General features: G+C 38.3%; 1 protein-coding gene across 4 annotated transcripts in view; it reads right to left on the minus strand.

The window, feature by feature from the left end:
• Nucleotides 1-19,427, minus strand: part of GSK3B (glycogen synthase kinase 3 beta) — a 261,869-nt gene that overhangs the window by 149,732 nt on the left and 92,710 nt on the right. For all 4 annotated transcript variants that reach the window (XM_023214262.3, XM_023214255.3, XM_023214246.3 and 1 more), the window contains exon 2: nucleotides 10,565-10,758. In XM_023214262.3, the coding sequence (XP_023070030.1) occupies nucleotides 10,565-10,758 (194 nt within the window). The remainder of the gene's footprint in view (nucleotides 1-10,564; nucleotides 10,759-19,427) is intronic.

Consider the following 19,427-nt stretch of genomic DNA (forward strand, 5'->3'; position numbering starts at 1 on the left):
CCCAAAAACATCTACAGATGTCACTGCTCCTACAGTCAACCCGAGACCAGAAAACTTTCCATCCTCTAGTCAGCAGCAAGTAGCCAGAAGAACATGCCGTCCCTCCTCAAATAATAAGGTCTGGATTGACAGAGCAGGAGTACTGCCATCTTGGACAAGACCCTCATTCTAAAATTCACCTTAATAAAAAACTGCCTAAATCCAAAGGGCATCAGCCTAATGGCTAAGGTTAGCATGACCATAAACCACAAATAACATCTCCAACCAGAAACATTCCAAACTTCTCCCTGACCAGAGACATGCTAGCCCCGAAATAAACCCCCCTCCAGGCGGAAAGATGCTAGCCCCGAGATAACACCCCTCCTGGCCGGAAAGATGTCTGCCCCAAGATAACCCTCCCCTCCTCCCAGAGAGATTCCAACCCCACCATAAACTTCTCCACACACATAAACATTCCAAGCTTGTGATAAGCCCCTCGCCCTAAAACCAATATATATTCTTAATCTGTAACCGAAAGCGCTCCTGACCAAAATCAGCCAGGAGCACCTCTCAGGTTTTGTCTAAAGTGAACTTATCTTTAACTGCCAGCCGCATTTCATGTTTCTTTCCTCTTTCTTTAACTCGCACAATAGATATGCTCAAGCTTTCAAAATTACTAAGTAAGTAGTAGACCAAAATCTTCCTCTGGTGCTTTCTCCAGAATATATTCAGAGAATACTCACATCCTTAAGGATCAAAAACAGACATCATCTCTCCTCACTCTCCAAAATGCTATAAAAGCAGGTATTAAAATGGTATTAAGCCAAGTACGGTGGCTCAGGCTTGTAATCCCAGCACTTTGGGAGGCTGAGGTGGGTGGATCACCTGAGGTCAGGAGTTCGAGACCAGCCTGATCAACGTGATGAAACCCCCATCTCTACTAAAAATACAAAATTAGCCAGGTGTGGTGGCGCATGCCTGCAATCCCAGCTACACGGGAGGCTGAGGCAGGAGAATCGCCTGAACCCAGGAGGCGGAGGTTGCAGTGAGACAAGGTCGCACCATTGCACTCCAGCCTGGGCAACAAGAGTGAAACTCTGTCTCCAATAAATAAATAAATAAAATGGTATTAAAAGTAGACTATGCTCTCCATTCACAACCTAACAGTGATACCTCACATCCCTATCCCTCTATATCCCAATTACAGAACAAGTGAAACTAGGCAGCAGACTTGAAACCTATGACTTTCTTCAAAGGAGAAATGAATTAAATTAAGCCAATATCACTAATAAACATGCAACTTACCGATTTTCAAGTTGCAACAGTCAGCCTCAACAACCATAAGGTGGTTTTGGGATTGACTGATGTTTTTCCTATTACAACAGTACAGGTCTCCTACATTAATTAGGTACCTACCCAATCTTTATCCCCACAACACAAACATTTTCTATCACAAGCACTTCCAAACTGCCCAAGTTTAGGTGGTTCAAGTATTCTGTCACAGTATGATGGACCACAGTGGGAAAAAAATAAAATACCACTGAAATGAAGCTTATTATACCAGAAATTCTTTTAAAAAGCCCAGTGTCTTAGGTATAGTTTATGTGACTACTGGCACACCAGGATAATTATTCTTGGTTTTCTTTTTATCTTCGACCATTATCTCTCTTCTTTTCTATTCACCAAAAAAAAAAAAAAAATTGCCTCTCACTGCCATCAGGAGATTTTGCAGGTTGGTTTATTCAATAGAACAAGGAGGAGATCCTATTTCAACCTTCTGCTGAAAACACCTAATTATTTAAGGCAATCCCAAGCAGCAGCTATGTAAATCACAGATGTTAAAACTACAGACTTCTAAGTCGTCAGAGAAATTCCTATTTTATGATAATCAAGAGAAACAAATAGGTCGACATATCAGATTTTATTTTTTGGCCACAACAAAGAATACTTAAATTCCACAAAGGAAGGGTGATACAAGGAAAAATCTGAGCTTGGTATAAAGCAGCCCATCACTTTTTAACATGTAGAATAAAAAACAAGAAAACCTATAAAATAGCAACAAAAAATAAAATAAAATACTTAAGCATAAACTTAAGAAATGTCTAAAGTCGAAGCCAAAACTTCTGAAAGACATAAAAGTAGATTTGAACAAATGGGAAAATATTTCTTACTCCTGGCTAAGATAATTCAAGCTCACAAATATATTAGTTCTTCCTATATTAATTTATAAATAAATTCCAATTTAAAAGATCAATACTTTTTTTTTGTAAAGTTAGATAAACTGATGCCAAAGTTCATACAGAAAAATAAACATGTAAAAATAGGTAGGAAAAAACCAAAAAGAAAAGCTACGAGGGCAGATTAACCCTATCAGACATGAAAACATACTATGAAGCCTCTATAATTAAAACAGTAGAGTAGTGACACAGGAATATGCAAACAGCCTAGTGGAATAAAATGGAAAGTCCAGAAATAGAGCCGAGCACATGTAGAAATTTAGCATATAATAACAGTAACATCTCAAATAACTGGAACAAAGATAGTCTTCCTACTAAACTGTACCCAGACAAGTAGTTAATGATTTAGAAAAGATAAAATTAGATCATAATTCATACCATATATAGGAATAAACTCCAAATGGATCAGGGATTTAAATGCAAAAACTGAACCCTGATAACTACTAGAGGAAAATATAGATGACTTACCTGAGGATAGCAGGAAAGTTTTGTAATAATACAAAATCCAGACAAAAGAGCAATAAATTCAATTGCATAGAGGGGAGGAAGGACTCTTACATAGCAAAAAACAAAACAAAAAAAAACCTACCATACACAAAGTAAAAATTACATATAACACACCTAAGTATAAATTCTATAATAAAGGACTCTTCAGGGTTGATTGGGAAAAACCAAAATCGCATTTTTAAAATGGGCCAAAAAAAAGACAATTCATACAGACTCACAAACACAAATAAAATGGACCTCGAATACATGAAAAGATGTTTAAGTGTACTCAAAATAGGAAGACTGTAAATTAAAACTACAGTGAGATACCATTTCTCACCTATGAGATTATCAAAACTTTAAAAAGTAAGGCAACTTTTATAGCCAAAACTATGGGCCATAAAGTATGAGTTAAGCACTCATACTTAACTAGAGAGAATGCACATTGGTATAACCTTTATGGAGAGGCATTTAGCAGCTGTAAAAAGGATGAAAAAAAAAATCTCTGAACTGATAATGCAATGAATTCCAGGAAATATAGCTTAAAGAAAAGGCAAAGTACAAATGAGTATCTCCAATATGCTACCTCCTGTGTAAGGAAGAAGAAAAAAAATGCATAAATGAGTGGGTATGTGTAAAACAAAACTGAGGAAAAGTAAGCCAGAACATAATGAGGTTGGCAACCTACAGGGAGCGAGTGGAAATAAAACAGAAAGAATTGAGAAGAAACTACACTAGATTTCTGACTTTTGGAACCATATTAGTGTTTCACAGAGTGAAAACATAAAATAATTTTTTTTAATCAAAAGGAATGGGGGCGCAGTTCTAAGAAGTGATACATACAGAAACAGATGAACCTAACTACTTCAAATTAATAGTCTATGCTGTAGGGAAAATTTAAAATTACAAAAAAAAGGAAAATCCAAATACTTTTTGAGTATAATATAAAACCCATATGCCTTTCAAACTAAAGATAAAAAACACACAAGCACTGAACTCTGCCCCCAGGGGTATGAGTTAGCAGTTCTGAAACTAGCTTGTAAATTCTAGGATTGAGCAAATAAAGTAAATATATTGTGGATGACAGCAGCCAGGTTTTCTCACTTCAGAAAGAAGAGCTACAAATACAGAAATACAGAAGGCTAGAGTGAACTCTGTGATGTTGCTCTGCAATTAAAAGTATTAATTTTTAATAAAAAGAAATATAGAAAAAAACACGTGTGAATATGCTTGCATGCATGTGAACACACATACACCTATTGTCTAAGTTCTGTTGGCTAAGACGATCTAGATCCAGCTTGAAAGGGCTTTCACTGGCCAAATCTGAAGCAATTTTTTTTTTTTTTTTTGAGGTGGAGTCTCATTCTGTTGCCCAGGTTGGAGTGCACTGGCACAATCTCAGCTCACTGCAAGCTCCACCTCCCGGGTTCACACCATTCTCCTGCCTCAGCCTCCCTAGTAGCTGGAACTACAGGCGCCTGCCACCACGCCCGGCTAATTTTTTCTACTTTTTAGTAGAGACAGGGTTTCACCATATTAGCCAGGATGGTCTCAATCTCCTAACTTCGTGATCCACCCGCCTCAGCCTCCCGAAGTGCTGGGATTACAGGCATGAGCCATCGCGCTTGGCCTGAAGCAATCTGGGTATCAAAATAAAAGACTAAGATTATAACCCATTTAATAAAATAAGAATCAATTAGTCCATATGATATATACAAATAAATGAGAGAAGGGAAAAGCTTTCCTCATAATCCTTAGAGTAGAATCTAATTAATAAATAAAGAAGGAAAAAAAGAATTAGAAAATCACCATTTGTAGCCATTACTATAACTGATTCTAACAAAATCTCATTAATGCGTACTGAAACTAGTTGGTAAAGGCTGTATGAGGAAAAGGTTATTTACATAGTCTAAAAGCATTTCCCTACAGATTCCTTATTAATGATGAAGAGAAAAACAGTAACTCTACAGTAAAGAAACCTAGCAAACACTACCTTAAGTGATAGAAGTCAATATCATCATTAACTAGACAGACAGGCATCATGGGTCTCCTGATATAATGCCTTAAGAAGAAAAAAATCATTTCTATGATATTCTTTCCAAAAATGAATATGCTGAACCTAATTATGAGGAAACATTACACAAACCCAAACAGCTGTCATATACTGTTCAAAAACATGAATGTCATGAAAGACAGTAAGTGAGGAACTCTTCCTGGTATAGAAGACTAGAGATATCACAACTAAACACATGACCCAGGATTTTCTTGTGCTACAATGGACATTTTTGGAACAACTGGACATATTTCAATAAAGCCTGCACATTAGATAATACTATTGTATAATTGTTAATTTCTTGATTTTTAAAATAATTATGTGGTTACATAAGAAAATGTCTCTGAGTTTGGGAAACAGACACTGAATAATTTAGGGATAAAAGAGCCTCACACTTAAAAGCTGCATTCAAACATTTCAGGAAATAATATGTGTGGCCACGCACACACATCTATAATCCCAGTACTTTAGGAGGCCAAGGCAGGAGGATCGCTTAAGCCCAGGAGTTTGAGACCAGCCTGGGCAAAACAGGGAGACATTGTCTCTACCAAAAAAAAAAAAAAATTCAAAACTAGCTGGGTGTGGTGGCGCACACCTATGGTTATCTACTTGGGAGGCTGAGGTAGGATAATCACTAAAGCCTAGGAGTTGGAGGCTGCGGTAGCCGTGACCATACCACTGCACTCCAGCTGGGTTATATGGCAAGACTTTACCTGAAAAACATAAAAATAATATATAGAGAGAGGAAGAAACTGTAAAAGTGAGTGTGATAAATATTAGTATTTGGAAATCTGGATAAAAGGTTTAAGGAAATTATGTATAGTAATGGCAATGTTAAGCCTGAAATTATATATATATATTTATATTTTTTTTGGGGAGACGGAGTCTCGCTCTGTCAGGCTGGAGTGCAGTGGCGTGATCTCAGCTCACTGCAACCTCTGCTTCCCAGGTTCAAGTGATTCTCCTGCCTCAGCCACCATGCCCAGCTAATTTTTGTATTTTTTAGTAGAGACAGGGTTTCACCACGTTGGCCAGGATGGTCTTGATCTCCTGACATTGTGATCCACCCGCCTGGGCCTCCCAAAGTGCTGGGATTACAGGCATGAGCCACCATGCCTGGCCTAAGCCGGAAATTTCTTTTTTTTTTTTTGAGACGGAGTCTCGCTCTGTCCCCCAGGCTGGAAGAAAATTATAATGAACATGTAATAATATTGAGAAAAGCAACATAGTAAAGTACCCTCCTAAAGGGCATCAGCACATTAAATGCATCTAGAAGATGCCCAAGTTCAAAACACAAGGAGGAAGCAGTGTTCAAGTGGTTAAAATAAGACGTATTTACATGGAGGAAGACTTGTACTTACATATAAGATGTATTTGCATGGAGGAAGACTCCCATTCCCAAGAGCAACAAAAAAATTACTACACATAACTAGATAAAATAAGTAAGAAAAGTTTAAAACCTACATAACTATAAAGTTTTATATCAAAAATTGGATTAATGCAGAGAATTATCACATTTCTAGATGGGAAGGCTGAATATTGTAAATCTGTACATTCTGCCCAAGTAATCTGCAAATTTTACACAATTTTAATCAAATCTAAAGTTTGTTTTTGTTTTGTTGGGGCTGTAGGAGAAACATCACAGGCTAATGATATTTGATACACAGATTTTTTTAAGAGAAAAAACAAGGAACACTCAAAATACGCTGTTAGTTCTCATCATCAGAGAAGTGTTACATAAGCCAAAATGGACAAATCAGTGGAAAAGAAAAGGAAACCCAGAAGACAATCCAGTGTATATACGGTAACGTAATACATGGTTTTTAAAATGCCATTTGCCCACCAGTGGGAAAAGGATAAACTTTATAAAAATGGTTTCTGAGACAAATGACCTACTACTTGGGGAAAGGTTAACTTATATTACTACTTTATACTACATCCCAAAATATAATCCCAGAAAGATTAAAGAAATATGGGAAAATAAAATTCCTAGAGAAAATGACATTATTTATAAGATACAACAGGCCCTTTCTCAGCATTATGCCAAAGCCCAAATCAACAATATCTGAAAAGCAAAAGATATCACAAGCAAAGTCAACACAAATTATTTTTTCTCACAGATGGTTCATATTATTGTGGAGGCAGCTTCTAGGATGGCCCTAAATGATACCTGCCTCCTGGTTTTCACACCCTTGTTTAATCACCTCACCAATATTAGGTTAGAAAAAACCTTTTGGTTTCTGTCTTGGGCTTACTATTTTTCCAGTGGATCCCTTGCCACGTGGGAAGCTAACTGGCAAGACCTCAGAAAGCCCAGTGAACAGGCCCGTGTGGCAAGGGACGAAAGTCTGCCGACAATCACACAGTACACTTGGGGACAGATATTTCCTCCTTCAAACAAACCTTCAGATGAGACTGCAGCCCCGGCTGATGCCTGGATTACCGTCTGGTGAGAGGCCCTGGGCCAGAGGTTCCTAGCTACGCCATGCCTGAATTTCCAATGCACAGAAGCACTGAGATAATAAAATCTTTGTTGCTCTACATTATTACATTTTAAATGGGTTTTAACAAATGAGTAAGGAAGACACACACTCTAAAAGGGTGTAAAAAGAGTCACAACATATAAAATGATGTTGTAAATTTAAAAAATTTTTCAGGGCCAGGCATGGTGATTCAGACCATAATCCCACCACTTTAGGAAGCCAAGAGGGAGAACTAGTTTAGGCCAGGAGCTCGAGACCAACCTGGGCCATGTAGTGAGATGCATCTCTACAGAAAATTTAAAACAGAAAAGAAAGTAACAAAAACAATTTTTCACCTACAGAATTGAAAAACATAAAAATACTCCTAATATCTAAAGGCTACACAGAAAATGGGCATTACTCATTCAAATAAGGTACATTTAAATGGATAAAATCTAACTAGAACGCAGCCTATATCAAGGTTTAAAGTGCTCTCCTACTCTTCAACCCTAGAATTTTACTTTTATAAACTGTATTCTGATAAAGCACATACATACAATGTTTGGTAGGGAAAAAAATTTTTAATAGCTATCAATTGAACAACGGCTAATTAGGGTATATCCACACAATAAAATATAATGCAACCATGAGAGAATGAAATAAAACCAACCTCTCTCTTTCTTGAGAAGGAGAAAGAGGGTGTGGTTTAAATACTTTGATAGAAAGAGGTATGACACTGTGAGAATCTGATACTATGATATAGAAAGAGGATTAATACTGTGAGAGAAAGAGAGAAGGGGTAGAGGGGTTTGATACAGTGAGGATAAAATGTGTTAAGGCACTGCAGAGTCTGTCTAGATTCGAATCTTTGCCCATCCGTCCACTTGCCAACTGTGTGACCCTGGACAAGTTAATTTAAAATTTCTTTGTACTTAGGTTTCCTTATCCAAATGATAACAATATCAATCACACAGTACTAATATTAGGTAAGAATTATGTAAAACTACTCACGTCAAAAAATACATATAATAAGTATTTGCTATCATCATTAACTACTAATCCCCCAAAATGGAATGTGTGGGTATTCAGGAGACAAATATTTAAAAAATGGAGATGCTGTCATAAAAAATATGGAATTTCCTAGTTTATGGACAATAAGGGCTCAAGCAATTTAGAATAGCAAGATCTCCATAGCTGACTTGAATCATCTGGTAAGTTTCATACAGGAAGAATTTGACCTGAGTTTTCATAGATGCACAGAATTTACATAGCAGGAGAATGGGAGTGATAGAAACGCTGAATAAAAGCAGAGTGGTCATAGAGAAGAACATATTTCAAGGCCAGTAATATAAAAAGTTTGGAAAGTTAAGTATCTGGAGAAAATGGAAGACTATGGAAGTTTCTGAGTACACAAGTAAACTAGGCAGGTTTTACTTTCTAGACTATGAAGAGCCATAGAAGATTTATGGGCAAGAGAAACAACATGACCAGTGAAACCTCTAGGATTATTCTAGTCTTAGTATGCAGAAGAGATTAGAAAGGAGAAGACTAAGGTAGACGTTTATAAGTGGTTAAGCCAAATAATGACAGGGTCTGACAAGAATAGTAGTGAAGAGAAAGAAAAAGAAGAGACCCAGTAACACGACAGTATGAAGAAAAAAGAAAATCAAGTTAAACAATGACTGGATATTAGGGATGAGCGAATGGAATAGTCTGAATAACAGTGAATTATAAAACCATTAAAAAGAAAAGGCAAATCCAAAGTTCTGGGAACCAGTAGGAGAGATTTCCATTGAGTCTTAAAAGTTAAGCCGTGGTTAGATAAGATGGCTTGCCAATTTGAGATAACAGTACAACATTCAGATACCAAGATCCAGTGGGTATTTGACAACATAAGACTAGTACTTGGGGGAGAGGTGAGAACTGAAAACAAAAACGACTGAATTTTTTTAAACTCTTTAGAATGTTCTAGATATTTACAGCAGATGGACACTAGAATGTGGTATAACTGGTGTTATAACAGAACAGTGATCACTTATTATTATTATATGACTTCATGTTTACCATAGGTCTTAGCACATAGGAAGCTCTCAATAAAATGTTGCAGAGGTGGGAAGGGTAGGAAAGGGAGCAATGCTGCATAGTGGCAGAGGCTTAATTACAGCAGCCAGTGTCTTCTGGCTGTCTCTGCTATACCACAACATAGAGATAACATCTGAGCTTCCATGCATAGGCTCCCCTAATGAGGTACAGAAAAAGCAAATAGATGACAAGAACTGAACCTTGGGATTGCTAGTGTCTAGAGGCAGAAGGACAAGAAAAAGGAAGATAGCAAAAAAAAAAAAAAGTTACAAGAAAAATGGATAGTGTTGTAACATGGTTTGGATGTTTACCCCTTTCCAAACCACATGTTGACATGTAATCTCCAGTGTTGGAGGTAGAGCCTGGTGGGAGGTATTGGATCAAGGGGGTCAACCCCTTATGAATGGGTTAGCACCATCCCCTTGTTGATGAGTGAGTTTCCACTCAGTTCACAGGAGATCTGGTTATTTAAGAGAGTCTGGGGACAGGCATGGTGGCTCATGCCTGTAATCCCAGCACTTTGGGAGGCTGAGACAGGCAAATTGCCTGAGCTCAGGAGATTGAGAGTAGCTTGGACAACATGGCAAAACCCTGTTTCTACATAATAATAACAACAATAAAAATAATAATAAAGTCTGGATCTCCCCCTTCATGCTCTGGCTCAGCTCTCGCCATGTGATGCACCTACTCGCCCTTTACCTTCTGCCCGTGATTAGAAGCTTCCTGAGACATTATTAGAAGCAGATGTCTGCACCACACTTTCTGTACAGCTTGCAGAACTGTGAGCCAATTAAACCTCTTTTCTTTATAAATTACTCAATGTCAGGTATTCCTTTATAGAGATGCAAAAATAGACTAACACAAGTTGCACCATGAATTAAAAAATTTTTTTCAAGAAAGGAAGCATAGGAAACTACACAAAATACTTATATGCTACAGGCAGTGTTCCTCTGGTCTATATCAACACAGTACAAGGGCGGGGACAGGTCGCTTTTTAAAGTATAAATTAAGAAATTTTAACTTACCTTTCACAGGATTTATATATATATGTCATTTATAATGACTACAAAAGTAATACTGCAATCTTCAGTGAATTTTCTCTCTACAAAATACATGACTAGAAATAAAATCATTGTAATGCTTGAGCTGGACAAAAATGTGCACAATAGAAGAAATTTGAAGCAAAAAGAAACAACCAAAAAATAATCATTTATGGTACATATATTATGACAGCAAAAAAATACATGAAATACCAGAGGTTTTACCTTAAATCTCTTGTCCTGCAATACTTTCTTGATGGCGACCAATTCTCCTGAATCACAAAGTTTGGCTTGATATACCACACCAAATGATCCATTTCCAATCACTTTAGTGTCTGTATAGCTGACTTCTTGTGGCCTGTCTGGACCCTGCCCAGGAGTTGCCACCACTGTGGTCACCTTGCTGCCATCCTTGTCTCCTAACGGAAGAAAGGAAAAAAAATTTTTTTTTAATGAGAACTATAAGGAATTAAATAGAGAAAACTGCCAAAATATACAAGGTAAACTAAATTATTTATTTATTTATTTATTTTTGAGATGGAGTCTCACTCTTGTCACTCAGGCTGGAGTGCAGTGGCACAATCTCAGCTCACTGCAACGTCTGCCTCCCAGATTGAAGCAATTCTCCTGCCTCAACCTCCCGAGTAGCTGGAATTACAGGCACCTGCCACAACGTCTGGCTAATTTTTGTATCTTTAGCAGAGATGCGGTTTCACCGTGTTGGCCAGGCTGGTCTTGAACTTCTGACCTCAGGTGATCCGCCCTCCTTGGCCTCCAAAGTGCTGGGATTACAGGCATCAGCCACCGTGCCTGGCAAAAATAAACCATATTCTTTACTACAAATTATTTTTCGTTTATCACATGTAATTACTTCAATTAGTTGTTTCGATTATAAGTCATTTTTTAAACTCCCATGTATTCAGACATTCCATAGACCAGACACAATGCTTAGTTTCAATCCCATGAGGTAGACAATACTGTTCCCACATTATAGGTAATAAGAAGAATGTTAGATTTGCCCATGGTCAAATAGCAAATTGTGAGCCCATAAAAGTCTGACCTTATCCATCCAATTCTAAAAGATCTTAGGGCCTTCCTCAAGATCTTATTTTACTTGAAAATAAAATGTGTGCAAATAAAAATGTTTAATTATTCTGACTCTCTTCAGATCCTTCTGCGTTTAGGAAAGTAAGGCTTTGAGTTTTAAGTTCCCTGAATCTTCTTTTTCACAAAGTAGAAGACCTCTCAGAGAAAGCTCAGGTCGAGAAAAGAATGTTAACTTGGGGTTAACAGATATAAAACTTAAATAATCCAACACATTCTGAACTGAGGCCCAATTACAAGCAGATTACTGGCTCCAGGGTCTCTATTCACTCATAGCTCTCTTATTCCCTTTTTTACCTTCTCTCATCCCTAGTAGCAATTCAAAGGCTTTCTTCAATTCAGGCACAAGAGCCACCTCCTACTTGACCAGGCACAGTCCACAGTCACCATGTTGTTTTCTCAATTCTTAATCGATTCTCTGAATTATGCTACCTAGTATCTGATCTAAAAGAGCTTTACATTGTTCTTTTAGTGACTTCAATGTACACAAAAATGTCTACTGTTCCTTCTCTCTTCCCTGACAAATCTAAAACCAATGCTCCGTACAATATAAGTCCTTAGGCTCACTTATTGGACTTTTACTTTATCCTGTTATTCTTCCATTATGACAATTTTCATTTTAAAATACTAACTGAATTCCAACTAACCTAATAAAAGAAAAGTAATATAATATTTATGAGTATTTTTCTCTGTGAAATATAAATTGCTAGATAAATGAATATCCAAATGCACTAGTAACATATTATAACCAATATTTATATCCATTTAAATTCACAGAAGTATTAATATACACAAAAGCCAGTGAATGTCTGTGACCAATTAACACCTTCGTTTGCAAGATGGCATTCATGGTTGCTTCCAAGATGGCCGAATAGCTCTGGTCTACAACTCCCAGGAAGATCAATGCAGAAGACAGGTGATTTCTGCATTTCCACCTTAGGTACCTGGTTCATCTCACTGGGACTGGTTGGACAGTGGGTGCACCCCACAGAGGGCAAGCCGAAGCAGGGCGGGGCGTCACCTCTCCTAGGAAGCGCAAGAGATCAGGGGATTTCCTTTTCCTACCCAAGGGAAGCCATGAGTGACTGTACCTGGAGGAGTGATACCTTCCTGCCCAAATACTGTGCTTTTCCCATGCTCTTCGCAACCAGCAGACCAGGAGATCCCCTCCCATGCCTGACTCGGCGGGTCCCACACCCACATAGCCTTGCTCACTGCCAGGGCAGCAGTCTGAGATCAACCTGAGATGTAGGAGCTTGGTGGGGTGTCTGCCATTGCTAAGGCTTGAGTAGGCAGTTCCATGCTCACAGTGTCAACAAAGCAGTAGGGAAGCTCAAACTGGGCAGAACCCACCAGAGCTCAGCAAGGCCTACTGCCTCTTTTAGATTCCACCTCTGGGGGCAAGGCATAGCTGAACAAAAGGCAAGCAGACAGCTTCTGCAGACATAAACATCCCTATCTGACAGCTCTGAAGACAGCAGTGGTTCTCCCAGCACAGCATTTGAGCTCTGAGAACGGACAGACTGCCTCTACAAGTGGGTCCCTGACCCCCGTGTAACCTAACTGGGAGACACCTCACAGTAGGGGCCGACAGACACTTCAAATAGGCAGCTGTCCCTCTGGGACGAAGCTTCCAGAGGAAGATCAGGCAGCAATATTTGCTGTTCTGCAATATTTGCTGTTCTGCAGCCTCTGCTGGTGACACCCAAGCAAACAGAGTCTGGAGTGGACCTCTAGCAAACACCAACAGATGTGCAGCTGAGGGACCTGACTGTTAGAAGGAAAACTAACAAACATAAAGGAATAGCATCAACATCAACTCAAAGGACATCCACCCCAAAACCCCATCTGTAGGTTACCAACATCAAAGGCCAAAGGTAGATAAAACCACAAAGATGGGGACACAGCAGAATGGCTGAAAATTCCAAAAACCGTAACACCTCTTCTCCTCCAAAGAAACACAACTACTCGCCAACAAGGGAACAAAAGTGGTCGCAGAATGAGTTTGACAAGCTGACAGAAGTAGGCTTCAGAAGGTCAGTAATAACAAACTTCTCCAAGCTAAAGAAGCATGTTCTAACCCATTGCAAGGAAGCTAAAACCCATGAAAAAAGATTAGACAAATGGCTAACTAGAATAAACAATGTAGAGAAGAGCTTAAATGACCTGATGGAGCTGAAAACCATAGTACAAGAACTTGGTGAAGCACACACAAGCTTCAATACCCGATTCGATCAAGCAGAAGAAAGGATATCAGTGACTGAAGATCAAATGAATGAAATAAAGCGAGAAGACAAGATTAGAGAAAAAAGAGTGAAAAGAAACGAACAAAGCCTCCAAGAAATATGGCACTATGTGAAAAGACCAAATCTACGTTTGAATGGTGTACCTGAAAGTGATGGGGAGAATGGAACCAAATTAGAAACCACTCTTATTAACCGTGAGAACTTCCCCAACGTAGCAAGGCAGGCCAACATTCAAATTCAGGAAATACAGAGAACACCACAAAGATACTCCTTGAGAAGGACAACCCCAAAACACACAATTGTCAGATACACCAAGGTGGAAATGAAGGAAAAGATGTTAAGGGCAGCCAGAGAGAAAGGTTGGGTTACCCACAAAGAGAAGGCCATCAGACTAACAGCAGGTCTATCGGCAGAAACCCTATAAGCCAGAAGAGAGTGGGGGAAAACATTCAACATTCCTAAAGAAAAGAATTTTCAACCCAGAATTCCATATCCAGTCAAACTAAGCTTCATAAGTGAAGGAGAAATAAAATCCTTTATAGACAAGCAAATGCTGAGAGATTTTATCACCGCCAGGCCTGCCTTACAAGAGCTCCTGAAGGAAGCACTAACCATGGATAGGAACAACCGGTACCAGCCACTGCAAAAACATGCCAAATTATAAAGACCATCGATGCTAAGAAGAAACTGCATCAATTAATGGGTGAAATAACCAGCTAGCATCATGACAGGATCAAATTCACACATAACAATATTAACCTTAAATGTAAATGGGCTAAATGCCAAAATTAAAAGACACAGACTGGCAAACTGGAAGAACAGTCAAGATCCATCAGTGTGCTGTATTCAGGAGACCCATCTCATGTGCAAAGACATACACAGGCTCAAAATAAAGGGATGGAGGAAGACCTACCAAGCAAATGAAAAGCAAAAAAAAAAAAATCCCGGTCTCTGATAAAATAAACTTTAAACCAACAAAGATCAAAAGAGACAAAGAAGGCCATTACACAATGGCAAAGTGATTAGTTCAACAAGAGCTAACCTAAATATATACGCACCCAATACAGGAGCACCCAGATTTAAAAAGCAAGTCCTTGGACACCTACAAAGAGACTTAAGACTCCCACAAAATAATAATGGGAGACTTTAACACCCCACTGTCAATATTAGACAGATCAAGGAGTCAAAAAATTAACAAGGATACTCAGGACTTGAACTCGGCTCTGGACCAAGCAGACCTAATAGACACCTACAGAACTCTACACCCCAAGTCAACAGAATATAGATTCTTCTCAGCACCACATTGCACTTATTCTAAAACTGACCACATAACTGGAAGTAAAACACTCCTCAGCAAATGTAAAAGAACAGAAATCACAACAAATGTCTCTCAGACCACACTGCAATCAAATTAGAACTCAGGATTAAGAATCTCACTCAAAACCACACAACTGCACAAACTGAACAATCTGCTCCTGAATGCCTACTTGGTAAGTAACAAAATTAAGGCAAAAAGAAATAAGTTATTTGAAACCAATGAGAACAAAGACACAACATACCAGAATCTCTGGAACACCTTTAAAGCAGTGTTTAGGGGGAAAGTTAGAACACTAAATGCCCACAAGAGAAAGCAGGAGAGATCTAAAATCAGCATCCTAACATCACAATTAAAATAACTAGACAAGCAAGAGCAAACAAATTCAAAAGCTAACAGAAGACAAGAAATAACTAAGATCCAAGCAGAAGTGAAGGAGACAGAGACACAAAAAAACCTTAAAAAAAAAAAATGAATCCAGAGGCTGATGTTTTGAAAAGATCAACAAAATAGATAGACCACTAGCAAAACTAATAAAGAAGAAATGAGAGAAGAATCAAATAGATGCAATAAAAAATGACAAACGGGATATCACCACCGATCCCACAGAAATACAAAATACCATCAAAGAATACTATAAACACCTCTACGCAAATAAACTAGAAAATCTAGAAGAAATGGATAAATACCTGGAGAATACACCCTCCCAAGACTAAACCAGGAAGTTGAATCTCTGGATAGACCAATAACAGGCTCTGAAATTGAGGCAATAATTAATAGCCTACCAACCAAAAAAAGTCCAGGACCAGACAAATTCACGGCCGAATTCTACCAGAGGTACAAAGAGGAGCTGGTATCATTCCTTCTGAAACTATTCTGATCAACAGAAAAAAGCGGAATCCTCCCTAACTCATTTTATGAGGCCAGCATCATCCTGATACCAAATGATACCTGGCAGAGACACAACAAAAAATAAGAGAATTTTAGACCAATATCCCTGATGAACACTGATGCGAAAATCCTCAATAAAATACCAGCAAATCGAATCCAGCAGCACATCAAAAAGCTTATCCATCACGATCAAGTTGGCTTCATCCCTGGAATGACAGGCTGGTTCAACATACTCGCAAATCAATAAACATAATCCATCCCATAAACAGAACCGATGACAAAAAACACATGATTATCTCCATAGATGCAGAAAAGGCATTCAACAAAATTCAACAGCCTTTCATGCTAAAAACTCTCAATAAACTTGGTATCAATGGAACGTATCTCAACATAACAAAAGCTATTTATGACAAACCCACAGCCAATATCACACTGAACGGGTAAAAGCTGAAAGCGTTCCCTTTGAAAACCGACATAAGACAAGGATGCCCTCTCTCATCACTCCTATTCAACATAGTATTGGAAGTTCTGGCCAGTGCAATCAGGCAAGAAAAAGCAATAAATGGTATTCAAACAGGAGGAGAGGAAGTCAAAGTGTCTCTGTTTGACGTCTCAGGCCAAAAAGTCCTTCAGGGGATAAGCAACTTCAGCAAAGTCTCAGGATACAAAATCAATGTGCAAAAATCACAAGCATTCCCAGACACCAATAACAGACAAACAGCCAAATCATGAGTGAACTCCCGTTCACAACTGCTTCAAAGAGAATAAAATACCTAGGAATCCAACTTACAAGGGATGTGAAGGACCTCTTCAAGGAGAACTACAAACCACTGGTCAACGAAATAAAAGAGGACACAAACAAATGGAAAAACATTCCATGCTCATGGATAAGAAGAACCAATAACGTGAAAATGGCCTTACTGCCCAAAGTAATTTATAGATTCAATGCTATCCCCATCAAGCTACCACTGACTTTCTTCACAGAATTGGAAAAAACTGCTTTAAACTTCATATGGAAACAAAAAAGAGCCTGCATAGCCAAGACAATCCTGGGCAAGAAGAACAAAGCTGGAGGCATTATGCAACCTGACTTCAAACTTTACTACAAGGCTACAGTAACCAAAACAGCATGGTACTGGTACCAAAACAGATATATAGACCAATGGAACAGAACGGAGGCCTCAGAAATAAAACCACACATCTACCACCATCTGATCTTTGACAAATCTGACACACACAGGCAATGGGGAAAAGATTCCCTATTTAACAAATGGTGCTGGGAAAACTGGCTAGCCATATGCAGAAAAATGAAACTGGACCCCTTCCTTACACCTTATAGAAAAATCAACTCAAGATGGATCAAAGACTTAAACATAAGACCTAGGTCCACAAAAATCCTAGAAGAAAACCTGGGCAATACCATTCAAGACACAGGCATGGGCAAAGATTTCATGTCTAAAACACCAAAAGCAATGGCAACAAAAGCCAAAATTGACAAATAGGATCTAATTAAACTAAAGAGCTTCTTCACAGCAAAAGAAACTATCATCAGAGTGAACAGGCAACCTACAGAATGGGAGAAAATTTTTGCAATCTGTCCATCTGACAAAAGGCTAATATCCTGAACCTACAAAGAACTTAAACAAATTCACAAGAAAAAAGCAAACAACCCCATTAAAAAATGGGCAAAGGATATGAACAGACACTTCTCAAAAAAAGACATTTATGCAGCCAACAGGCATATGAAAAAATGCTCATCATCACTGGTTATTAGAGAAATGCAAATCAAAACCACAATGGGATACCATCTCATGCCAGTTAGAATGGCGATCATTAAACAGTCAGGAAACAACAGATGCTGGAGAGGTTGCGGGAAAATACGAATGCTTTTACGCTGCTGGGAGTGTAAACTAGTTCAACCATTGTGGAAGACAGTGTAGCGATTTCTCAAGGATCTAGAACTAGATATATCATTTGACCTAGCAATCCCATTACTCAGCATATACCCAAAGGATTATAAATCATTCTACTATGAAGACACATGCACAACGTTTATTGCAGCATTAACCACAACAGCAAAGACTTGGAACCAACCCAAATGTCCATCAATGATAGACTGGATTAAGAAAATGTGGCACATACACATCATGGAATACTATGCAGCCATAAAAAAGGATGAGTTCATGTCCTTTGCAGGGACATGGGTGAAGCTGGAAACCATCATTCCATCATTCTCAGCAAACTATCACAAGTTCAGAAAACCAAACACCACATGTTCTCACTCATAAGTGGGAGTTGAACAATGAGAACACATGGATATAGGGAGGGGAACATCATATACTGGGGTCTATGGGGGATGGGCGTCCAGGGGAGGCATAACATTAGGAAAAATACCTAATGTAGATGATGGGTTGATGGGTGAGCAAACCACTATCGCATGTGTATACCTATGTAACAAAACTGCACGTTCTGCACATGTAACCCAGAACTTAAAGTGTAATAATAATAATAATAATAATAAAAGATGGCATTCATGACAGATTCAAAAGCAATGAGGATTCCTTCATAAGATAGCCCAGTGAGATACAGGCAGTGTATATTTATCATGGTCAGCCATCTTGAACATTTGTCTTTAGGTCCAAGGTAAAACACTCAAACTGGCATGATTTAATCACCCCAAATTCAAAACCACTTCTGAAAAGAAATAACTCAAATCTTGTCAACACCACCATTTTTATTTACAGCAGTATTATATATGCTTTAAATGCATACAAATCCCAGCATAAGCCAATACAAAAAAGCAGTTTTCAAAGCTTTCAAACTCTCCCTTCAAGTCTCACCCCTCAGTAAAATAAATCTTAGGTATATTTGCTGAAAACTTAGTTTAATCTAATCTGAGTTCTAAAGGATCATGCCCCACCCCCAAAAAATCTATGCTAATCTTAACTACAACTTTTCAAGTTGACTATAAACCTTACCATAAGTTATTCTCTCCCTCATTTGTAAAATAAATTTTCTTTACCTGTATCTTAGCAGTCCTAAAAACAGAATCACAGTCTTTTGAACTTAAACTCTAAACGAAGAGATCCAGAAAGGTTAAAATCCAAAGTATTGAACATATTCTTATAATCCAATTGTCTCAAGAGAAGATAAAAAGCATATGTTATTTCAAACACAGTCTGACTCTTCCCTATATTATCCAAGTCAAAACCATAACACCAAAAAAAGATTTCAAGGACTCTGAATTAAAAATTCCACTGAACAAGCTGCTTGCAAAATCTCACGTCTAACTTACAAAACAAAGGATCATTAATAAACTAACAGAGATTTTAAGAACAGTGGCCGAGTATGGTGGCACTGTAGTCCCAGCTACTCAGGAGGCTAAAGTGGGAGGATCCCTTGAGCCCGGAAGATCGAGGCTGCAGTGAACCAAGACTGCACCACTGCATTCTGGCCTGGGTGACAAAGCGAGACCCTGTCTATAAATAAATAAATAAATAAATAAATAAATAAATAAATAAATAAATAAATA

Source organism: Piliocolobus tephrosceles, chromosome 2 (genome assembly GCF_002776525.5).
Source record: "Piliocolobus tephrosceles isolate RC106 chromosome 2, ASM277652v3, whole genome shotgun sequence".
In the NCBI taxonomy this organism is placed as follows: domain Eukaryota; kingdom Metazoa; phylum Chordata; class Mammalia; order Primates; family Cercopithecidae; genus Piliocolobus; species Piliocolobus tephrosceles.